This window comes from Cucumis melo, chromosome 2 (genome assembly GCF_025177605.1).
Source record: "Cucumis melo cultivar AY chromosome 2, USDA_Cmelo_AY_1.0, whole genome shotgun sequence".
Taxonomy (NCBI): domain Eukaryota; kingdom Viridiplantae; phylum Streptophyta; class Magnoliopsida; order Cucurbitales; family Cucurbitaceae; genus Cucumis; species Cucumis melo.
The window spans coordinates 10,069,980-10,079,796 of record NC_066858.1 but is presented as its reverse complement, the minus strand read 5'-3'; the positions used below and the strand labels follow the sequence as shown (position 1 = coordinate 10,079,796).

Below are 9,817 nucleotides of genomic sequence, written 5' to 3'. Positions count from 1 at the left end.
AGATAATCAATTTCGGAATAGTCCATATCCTGTAATCTTGTCTTTTGATCAAGAATACAGAAGCAACCCAACTGGAAGCTTGAACAAGGATATCAGTGCAGTGACAAGAAGTGAAGGTGTTCTGCAAGTTGATGGCTCATTTGAACCTGTATTCTATCTTTATGCATCAAAGTGGAAAAAGGCAGAGAGTTTATTGGTTTCATTTGAAAATATATTCTTAAGGTCTCCATTCTGACATTTAATGTGTTTTATTAGTATAAAATGCATAGTACTGATTCTTTTCTCTAAAATTCTTGCAGAATATCAGATGTTCGACTTGAGATTGAGCAGCAAGTGATGTTAAGCTTGTTTGAGTTTTTCAGAAATGTGTCGTCAAATTTAAGGGGTGAAGTGTCTCAATTTTCAAAATCCATGTTGCATCCTCTTGCAAATGATCCAGCTCTTGAATACTTCAGTCCCAGGACAAAACCTCTTCATTTTTCAGAATATCCTTTTTTTGATGGACTTGATGGAGGCAGCACATTATTACCTTCAGTTGTTCCTATTGGAGCTCCTTGGCAGCAGGTTTACCTCTTAGCAAGACAGCAAAAGAAAGTTTACGTTGAATTGTTTGATTTGGCACCTATTAAGTTGACAGTAAGGTATAGACATCGTAGGAAACATTATTTTGTATTTTGCTTTCCTCTGCTATCTATCCTAACGAAAGTTCATCTTGGCCTTAGCTTTTCCACCATTCCATGGGTGCTCAAGAACCCTATCCTTACATCTGGTGAATTACTGATGCATGTAAGTATCTGTGTTCTCCTTTAATGTCGTTACTGTTAAATCACCCATCAACCTACTTTAGTTGATGGGTCATGGTAAATTTAATTATATCAATAATCAAGACTTTAACACTCCCCTCATTTGTGGGTATAAATGGAAATCAATATTACTTGGACATAGGACCTGTTGCTATGATACCTTGATAAGTCACCAAACAACCTAAAAGCTTAAATTGATAGGCTATAGTAAATTTCTATCTGAACAGTTCGACAGTTACAAAACTTGCCGATCTTAAATTAGTAATTTATTATTTCAAGAAACAATAGGTTAATGGCATGAGTTAAATAATATTTGCTTGTCCTTTGGTGAATTTGCGGGCATGTCAAAATCTAAACTTGTGATGTCTTTTTTTCTAAACAAGATAAAAACTTCATTGGAACTCTAGTAGAAGTTTATTGTGGAGGAAACGTCAATTCCTTTCCTTTGAATAATAAATAAAGTAACAAAACTGATTCGATGTGCATGTTTATGTTAATCCTAAGTTCAACAAATATATTAATCTTAGACTTTCTTAGTATATTGTAGATTACCTATATTTATTTTCTTTTCTTTTCTTTTTTCCCTTAATCGGCTGAGTTCCTGAAATTATTCAGCTTAACATGGAAACACCAGAAAACTTCAATTACTATGTTGGCAATTGAAAACTCGATCCTGATTTTTATAATCAGTAGTATAAATTCAAATATCCACTAGTCTCAGTCTCCCATTCAATTCTTTCTTGGCTTCAAGAAATGGAAGTAAGGAATTTTATCTTCTCTTTACTTTTGTTTTCTTGATAAGTAGTCTGTGCATTGCTTTGTTATACCTTGTCGCTATTTCGATTTTTCCCTTTTTAGTTATGTAACTATAAATATGTTGTACTTCATTCATAACTCTGTATGGAAAAGAGATTATATTTTGCTTAGCTTCCAGTTGTTGTGATCTGTCATACTTAATCAACATCTAATTACTAATTACAGAGAGGTCTTTTGGCTCTCGGGGACATTGAAGGAGCTCAGATTCATCTCAAGCGCCTGACTATTGCACATCACATGGCCAGTTGGGAATCAATCCAAGAGATTCTTATTAGGCATTACTCAAGGCAACTTTTTCATGAAATATATAAGGTAAGATTTTTATTGGCTATAATCCCTATTGTGAGCAAGCCTAAGAAAGCTGGTCACATGAACGATCAAATTTGTGGTTGCAATACAGAAACAAAACTTCCAACTAACTATAAAATCAATAGGCAAGAGGACTGTATAAAATATTAAATATGTATTTCTCAGTATAGAGGGAACAAATAATGTATCGTGTCCTACATTTTTAGAAAATTGGTTTGTCACCGTGCCGTTTCATGTCCTTGTCTGTGCTTCCTAGCATAAAAGAAAACAAAAATAAGAATGGAATAAAATGGTTGCACTTAACTAATATGCTTACAACCAACATTATTAGCTTAGTAGTTAGTTGTACAAGAGGGTCATTTTAGGAGTTGTCTGGATAACACGGGACAATTGAATACTAGATCAAATTTTCTATGTGAGGTTTTCCTATAATTTCATTTATAATCACCTTAATCGCTTAATTCAAATATATATCCAAGGAAAGACCCTCATAAAATATAAGGAAATTATCTACCCTACATCAAATATTTATATAGTTACAAAATAAAAGAATACAGTAAAACCCTAACTACACAATTACAAAAATACCCTAAATTTACGACACTCGACCTCAATGTGGGTTGTATACATTATACAAACCCAAGTTGCTATTAAAGTCTTCAAAGATTGGTCTTGGTAAAGGCTTGGTAAGGATATCTACTATCCGTTGCTTTGTGAGCACATAGTTGAGATGAACCACTTCGTTGTTAACTTTTCAGAGATGAAGTTTCGATCAATTTCAACGTGTTTTGTCCTATCAGGGTGAACTGGGTTCTTTGCAATACTTATTGCAGCTTGATTGTCACACATCATTTGTATTGGCAATGAACAATCTTTTCCTAACATACTTAGGACTTTTGTTGATCCACGTACCTTCACTCAAGCCTTCAGCAAGTGCTTTAAATTCAGGTTCTGCACTACTTCTTGCAACCAGACTGCTTTTTACTACTCCATGTAACAAGATTGCCCCATATAAAGGTGCAATAACCCGGGGTAGCACGTCTATCTGAGATATTCCGGGCCATTCTGCATCAGAATATACTTCAATGTTTCTTTTATCAGTTTTTCTAGAAAATAGTCCTTTTCCAGAAGTCATCTTTAGATATCTAAGGATCGGATATACGGCTTCCATTTGTCCTTCACTGGAGTAATGCTTAAACTAGCTACTCATACTAGCAAATCTAATACATAAATGAGTATGAGAAAGATAGATAAGACACCCTACAAGACGGTGGTATCTCCCCCTACCCACAGGTGCACTCTTAAGATTGTGCCCAAGTTTCTTTTCTGGGTCCATAAGGGAGTCTGCTGGTTTGCATCCTAGCATACCTGTTACTTTGAGAAGATTTAACACATACTTCCTTTGTGATACCACTATACCATGTTTTGATCAAGCAACCTCAATACCTAGAAAATATTTTAGATTTCATAGATTCTTGACTTCAAATTCTTGCGCCAAGTGCCTTTTCAAGGTTTAAAATTATAATTCTATCATCGCTAGAGAGAATTTTCATCAAGAGGGCAAGTAGATCTTTAGATCTTCTTTTGACAAACAAAGTATGATTTGATTGGCATTGTGAATACCCAAGACATAAAGCAAAAGTTGTAAATCTATCGAACCAAGCACAGGGAGATTGCTTAAACCCATAAAGAGATTTCTTTAGTTTGCAAACCATGTTTTACAAAATTTCTCTATGCATCCAGGTGGAACATCCATGTATACTAACTTCAAATCACCATTCAAGAAGACATTCTTAATATCTAACTGTTGAAGACTCCAATCCAGATTAGCAGCAAGAGATAAGATTGAGCAAGTCCTCTAGCAACAGGTGCAAACGTTTCTTGGTAGTTGATCCCATAAGGCTGAGTAAATCCTCTAGCAACAAGTTTGGCCTTCAATCTCTCAATATTCCCACCTGCCTTATACTTTATTGTAAAAATCTACTTACATTCATTCATTCATTTCCCAATAGGTAGGTCTGTCACTATCCATGTACCATTTTTTTCAAGTGCTTCAATCTCATCTTGAAGGATGCATCAACACTTCATGGGTGTTAGCTGGCACCTGAACATTATTGTCAATAACAGAAACAAATGCTCGATATGATTCAGATAATCCATCATAAGACACATAGTTCCTAATGGGATGCATGGTACTACTCATGACTCCTTTTCTTACTGCAATTGGTAATTCTAAATCACCAACCTCGAGACTTACAATATTTTCCAGCTCACCTTTATCCTCACCTATGCATCATTCGTTGGAAGTAGGAGCCGCTTCAGACGTTTGGGAGAGGTGATTAGTTCCAGATCGTGTCCTCTCAACTTGTTTGTTCCTTCTTGTATAGGTGTTTAGATTTTTATTAGCATTTGTAGATGTCATTTAGAGACATACGTATACATGAAGAAGTGGAAGGATGAGAGGTGATTGACTCAAGTTTAGGTTCAAACTTAAAGTAAAGATGCCCTTGATTGAAGTTGATTGTCATGCATGCTCTCCTCCTGACAATCAATTTTGGAATAAAATGGGACGTCTTCAAAGAATGTGACGTCCATAGTGACATAAACTCGATTGGTGGAAGCACAAAAACATTTTTAAGCATGTTGAGTAGGTGAATATCCCAAGAATATGTATTTGTGGGCTCGAGGATCCAACTTACTATGATGTTGGGAAGGGATGTGAATGAATGCACTACACCCAAAGACTTTAGACATCAAATTAGGAGATTGATCACGAAATGAGGAAATGATTGAAGCAAGACTTGACAAGGAGTGAAGTAACTAAGAACATCAGAGGGCATACGATTTATCAGATAATTAGCGGTAACAATAACAATGGCTTCTCCACAATAGAATTTAGGAACGTTGGTAGAGAACATCAAGCATTGAGCGACTTCAAGAAGATGTTCATTCTCGCGTTCAGCCACTCCATTTTGTTGAGAAGTGTTAATACAAGAGCTGAGGTGGAGAATCCATTATCTATTTTGAGGCGGATTTTTTTCTTGACATTGATTTTGGATCAGATTAAGAAATTGTTGGAAATGATTATAAACTTCAGATTTCACTTTCATAAGAAAGACCCAAGTAACCCTTGTATGACCGTCAACAAAGGAAACAAACCATCGTGCCCCAGAGATATTTTTTTATTTTCAAAGGATCCCATATTTCACTATGAATCAACGAAAATGGACTTGACGTTTTATAAGCAGCACAAGGGCAAGAGTTTTTAGTATGCTAAGCAACTTGACAATCTCACAATTGAATAATGCAAGATTCTTATCATGGAAAATCTTTGAATATAATTTAGAGAGAAAAAATTGGAATGACCCAACTGATAGTGCAGCAACATTTTTTCACTATATTTATTGACACCAGAAAATTGCTGACTACTAGATATAAAAGATGACTTGTCTGCAAATGCTAATTGGCCACCAGGATTTTAGTTGAGAACATAAAGTCCGAAACATAAATCAGCACCATCAATCGTCCTCCCTAGTTCCGAATCATGAAAAATACATGAGTTTGGATAAAATTTAGCTACACAAGGAAGATCACTTGTCAACTTACTTAGAGGGAGCAACCACCTTGGTTTGTTGCTTAGGGGAAGGTGATGAAGTATGTCACGTTTGAAAATCTTTGTATGGTTTGAGATGGAGCCCACTTGAGTGGTTTGGTAAGTTTTGTCAAGCACCTGTACATTTTGGTATGAGGAAAATTACTTCTTCTGTCGAATCTAGTAAGGGTATATTTTGCTTGTTGTGTATGTTGATGATACTGTTATTACTAGAAATAACGCATTGGGTATATCGTCTCAAAGGACTTTCCTTCCGGGACAATTTCATACGAATGATTTGGGACAATTAAAATATTTTTGGGTATTGAAGAGATGATAGGCGAGAAAGATACTTTTTTGTCTCAACGAAAATATGTACTTGATTTATTGTCTGGTACAGGAAAACTAGGAGCCAAACCAAGCAACTTACTTATTTTGGAATGTTGAACTATTCAAGAGCTTACTTATTTTGTAAGTGTTGTAAGTCAGTTTATGTCTTCTCCTATAGTAGATCATTGAGTTGTGTAGAACAAATTTTAGGTTATCTGAAAGTTGCATTTGGACGTGTGATCTTAGATAAAGATCATGGACGTACGAGAGTTCAAATGTTTTTCTGATGTTGATTGTGTTGGATCTTCAGAAGATAGAAGATCGAACTTTGGATATTGTATTTTTGTATAAGGAAAGTTGGTATTGTGGAAGAGAAAAAAATAGAATGTAGTTTCTCGTTTGAGTGCTGAGTCAGAACATAGGACTATGACACAATATGCGTGTGAAATAGCGTGGATACACCAACTGTTTTATGAGATGGGCTTCAATGTTACCATGCCACCGCTAAACTATGGTGTGATAATCAAGTTGCAATCCATATTGCATCTAACCGCATGTTCCATGGACGGATTAAACATATTGAGATGGGCTGTAACTTATTCACGTGAAAATGCAAGGCTAGTGTCCACAGGATATGTGAAGACTGGAGAACAATTGAAAGGTATTCTTACCAAAGTTGTTAATGGAGCCAGAATAAGCTATTTGTGCAACAAGCTGGACTTGATTGACATATTTGCTCCAGCTTGAAGGGGAGTGTTATAATACATGTTTAGATTTATACATTTCCTTTATTGTAATTGTACATCTCAGTCTAGGGTTTCTATGCTCCCTATATATATGTCACTCTACTCTGAATTAAAATAGGATAATTTTACTCCAAAATACTAGTACACTAAGAATATTGTTTTCTTTTGATAGTTGGAGATGATAAGGGTGCTATGGAGGTGTCTTAGTTGAGATGCCCGGATGCACCTCCTGATTCTTATAATCTATTGTTCTTGGTTTCCTTATTGTATATTGAGATTTTGTCTCATTTCGTTATCTTAATTAAGAGGCTGAAAAAAAATCAAATAAAACTAAATTGATTAGCTGATTCTTTTGCCAACTTCGGATTTACTTTGATCGACAGGTTCTTGGTTCTGCTGGTGTCATTGGTAATCCCATGGGATTTGCTAGGAGATTGGGGATTGGAATAAGAGATTTCTTGTCGGTGCCTGCTAAGACCATTTTGCAGGTTTTCTTTCCTTTCCTTTCTCCTTTTACTTTTTGTTTTTTTTTTTTTTATCTTCCTTTCTTGTTGGTATACTGAAATCCGATTGTTTTATTTTAAGAGTCCAACTGGGCTGATCACTGGCATGGTACAAGGAACTACAAGTCTCTTAAGTAATACAGTTTATGCATTTAGTGATGCTACCACTCAGTTCAGTAAAGCTGCGAGGAAGGTATTGGTCTGCATGAGGAATGTCTCTAATTAGGCTTTGATGTATCATTTCTTTATTGGATGCTTATATTTCTGCAGGGTATTGTCGCATTTACGTTTGATGATCAAGCTTTTTCAAGAATTGGGCAACATCAGACAGGTGTTTCTTTAAACAGTGGTGGTGTCATTAGTGAAGTTTTAGAGGTACAACATTAGTGTGTAAATTTTTTTTAACAGAAACCAAACTTTTCATTAATGAAATGAGTCAAAGCCTCAAAGTATAAATAAGCAATATTAAGAAAAATTACAGACGAAGAATTTGGAACAATAAGAACAAAGAAGAAACTAATCCTTAGAGGCAAAAGAGGATAAAACAAGCAAACACATAACCAACTAAGAAACAAAAAATTGTAAACGAGCAATCTTCTGGCAAAGAATGAAGCTTGAAACTTGAGAGATAAGAACTTTAAGAGCAGAAGATGCTTGAAACCCTTTTTTTTTTTTAAGGGTACTGAACTCTTTATTGATATAAATAACTTAAGGTACAAGAGGGATATACAAGTTGCTGAAGAGAGAGAACCTTTTTTCCTTTAGTTAATAACAGAAATAAATGGAATTTAAGTTGATTACTTCATAAGTGGGATTATTTCATATTTTGGGTTAACACAATAGAAACTGTATTGGTACTTTGCAAAAAGAGAAGACAGCTTTTAAATTTAGTGTTCATGGCAATTATTTGCCTTGTTTTCAGGGGCTCACTGGTCTTCTTCAATCACCAATTAGAGGAGCTGAGAGACATGGTCTCCCAGGGGTGTTCTCAGGTAACTCACTTCAATATTATGGTTTTACCATTCTCTGAAGCCACTGTGATTGCTAAGTATTCTTGGGCTGCAGGCATTGCATTAGGAATCACAGGACTTGTGGCAAAACCAGCTGCCAGTGTTCTAGAACTTACTGGCAAAACTGCCCAGAGCATCCGAAACAGAAGTAGGTTATATCAAATGAGACCACAGCGACTTAGAGTACGCCTTCCTCGTCCTTTGAGCACCATGCTTCCTCTGAGGCCTTACTCCTGGGAGGAAGCAATCGGATCATCTGTACTTCTGGAAGCAGGAGGAGATGACATGAAGCTCAGTGATGAAGTGTTAGTTGCCTGCAAAGCACTTAAACTAGCTGGAAAATTTGTTGTCATCACTCAGAGTTTAATATTAATCGTTAGCTGTGCAAGCTTAGTGGACTTGGGCAAGCCTGAATTTCGAGGCATTGCTGCTGATTCCAAATGGGTGATAGAGTCAGCTATTGGTTTGGAAACTGTCATTCATGCTGACACCAATAAAGATGGAACTGTCGTCCACATCGTCGGAAGCAGTTCCGATTTATTATCAAGGCCAAATAAATCTGTCCAGAAAAGAGTAATTGGGAGAAGTAGTACGGCAGTGAGATGGACTGGTCCAACTCCTCTTCCTATTTTTGAGACAATCCTTGAACTAGAGCTCAAGGAAGATGCTGAAAACCTGTTGAAGATCTTGTTATCTGCAATCGAATTAGCCAAAGACTGGGGCTGGCACCGTGGTCGTCATGTTCTCCACCGATATGATGTAAAATAGGCCAACAGCTCCTTCATCTTCATGTCCAAATTTTTCTCTTCCACACATTTTTTTAGGTAGAAAACTTTGCTTAATTTGTAGCTTTTCTTGGTTGCAGTTAGAAAGTATGTGTATATGTATAGGCGTTCACTCTCTCTAAAGTGGAGAGCAATTTGCAACCACATTGTAAATTAATTGTTCTGTGATTACATATGTACCAATTGTTTGAATAAAGTTTTTTTTAAGAAAAGGGAAACTTATTTTTTGCAACCTCTTAGAATGCAAAATATGCTTTCATTGGATCTCCCTCGATGTGATCTGTTTTGATGAGTTTGTATATTATATAGAGATATATAGATATACATTTACATGATTCCTTCAATTTAACAGAGCCTTGCATTCTATTAAATATCTGATTCTCTTGTTTTCGTGGAGGTCTTCAGATTTCCCGCCATTCTCTCACGCAAGTTGGATCTTTTTTAATAAGAGAAAACAGTGGACAAAAAGAGATGAGATTAAACATTCGAACTTTTTTAATTTTAACGAGTGTTTATTAATTTCATAGGTTGGTGCCGCTAGGGTTGAACTTTTGTTGATAGTTTGTTGAAGCACCTCATGAGTGTGTTGATGCTCTCCATATCAAGCATACTTTTTCTACTTGTTGATGCAACTCCGTTGAAGCATTGTTGTAGGTCGATGACTCATACCAATCTTTTCCTTTGTCTTTAATTTTAAAAATGATAGCTCAAAAGAATTTACCAAAATCTACTACTTTTACTACAAAAACGTAGTAAAAGTGGTATGTCTGAGTCAATCCGCGGGGAATTGATATTTTATTATTTTATACCTATTCAAAGATTCTACTAATTTTATTTGGGGAACCCAGTTTTGATGAGAATTTAATTTAAGATGAAATCTAATTCTATAAAGCAAAAGGTGTGATACGAGAATGAGAATCAAC

General features: G+C 35.7%; 1 protein-coding gene across 5 annotated transcripts in view; it reads left to right on the top strand.

Moving 5' to 3' along the window:
- LOC103487213 (uncharacterized) overlaps window positions 1-9,126 on the top strand; it is a 106,475-nt gene extending 97,349 nt beyond the window's left edge. For 4 of the 5 annotated variants that reach the window (XM_051081657.1, XM_051081659.1, XM_051081660.1 and 1 more), the window contains 9 exons: window positions 1-222; window positions 300-641; window positions 723-786; window positions 1,785-1,931; window positions 6,980-7,084; window positions 7,182-7,292; window positions 7,370-7,474; window positions 8,022-8,091; window positions 8,165-9,126. The exon at window positions 1-222 is cut by the window's left edge and continues 95 nt beyond it. In XM_051081657.1, coding sequence (XP_050937614.1) covers window positions 1-222; window positions 300-641; window positions 723-786; window positions 1,785-1,931; window positions 6,980-7,084; window positions 7,182-7,292; window positions 7,370-7,474; window positions 8,022-8,091; window positions 8,165-8,877 — 1,879 coding nt within the window. In that variant the 3' untranslated portion in view covers window positions 8,878-9,126. The remainder of the gene's footprint in view (window positions 223-299; window positions 642-722; window positions 787-1,784; window positions 1,932-6,979; window positions 7,085-7,181; window positions 7,293-7,369; window positions 7,475-8,021; window positions 8,092-8,164) is intronic. The other variant, XM_008445441.3, reaches the window with a different exon arrangement.
- The last annotated feature ends 691 nt before the right edge of the window (window positions 9,127-9,817 follow it).